We start from the raw sequence: 773 nt of genomic DNA, 5'->3' as shown, positions 1-773 counted from the left end.
AAAAAAAAAAAAAAAAAAAAAAAAGCCAGATATAGTCACAGTTTGCATTAATGTGCTCTAAAGAAGTAAGGTTATTATATTTATAAAAATACAATGTTTTATTTATCTTTGTATTTATTGAACTTTATGCCCAAGACATTGAGTGGAATTTTTAAAAACCTGAATGAACTTGGCCTAACAGTGCTGTGTATACAGTGCTTAATAAGTATTCTGCTTGATATTATAGTTTACTTAGCAATTAGTTTTCTCTAGGTGTTTTCCACTAAAAGTTTTGAATTCTGTTATGACACCTTAATTTTGAGTATCATCATAGTATTTAAACATGTAACAAAACAATATTTGTTCTGTTGGCAATTTTGCATGCAGTCACAGGAAACATGGAAGGAATAAGGCTTTAGGATTATAAGGTAAAAAGAAATGTATCCCAAAGTAGCTTCATTGCTTTTCTTGTTTGTGTTTTGTGTAACCACAAAATTGGCTTATAACATTGTACCTGTTACCTGTATGCTCACATTAAACTTCAAACTTTTTTCAAAGCAGCATCGCTGTTTCTTGGTGTGTGAGGAAAACGCAGAGAATTGAGGAAGTTGCTGAGAAGAGTGTGCTGGGGATGCTCTAGGAAAAGACTGAATGCTGAGACGAGTTCCAGTCCTAGGGTATCTGGTTTGCTCAAAAGAAAGTGAACATCATGGATCAGAACAGCAGCCTGCCACCTTACGCTCAGGGCTTGGCCTCCCCTCAGGTAATACAGCAGGAGGGAGGGCAGACATCTG

At 35.7% G+C, this 773-nt stretch overlaps 1 protein-coding gene across 1 annotated transcript in view; it reads left to right on the top strand.

Annotated features, from left to right (window-relative positions):
* The first annotated feature begins 535 nt into the window (after window positions 1-535).
* The window catches only part of LOC103581293 (TATA-box-binding protein), an 18,393-nt gene continuing 18,155 nt past the window's right edge, over window positions 536-773 (top strand). Inside the window, exon 1 of the mRNA XM_008563166.1 lies at window positions 536-742. Coding sequence (XP_008561388.1) covers window positions 689-742 — 54 coding nt within the window. The 5' untranslated portion in view covers window positions 536-688. The remainder of the gene's footprint in view (window positions 743-773) is intronic.

This window comes from Galeopterus variegatus, unplaced genomic scaffold (assembly GCF_000696425.1).
Source record: "Galeopterus variegatus unplaced genomic scaffold, G_variegatus-3.0.2 Scaffold12740, whole genome shotgun sequence".
Classification (NCBI taxonomy): domain Eukaryota; kingdom Metazoa; phylum Chordata; class Mammalia; order Dermoptera; family Cynocephalidae; genus Galeopterus; species Galeopterus variegatus.
Note: the sequence above shows the minus strand (reverse complement) of the source record. Positions and strands in the feature narration are given on the sequence as shown.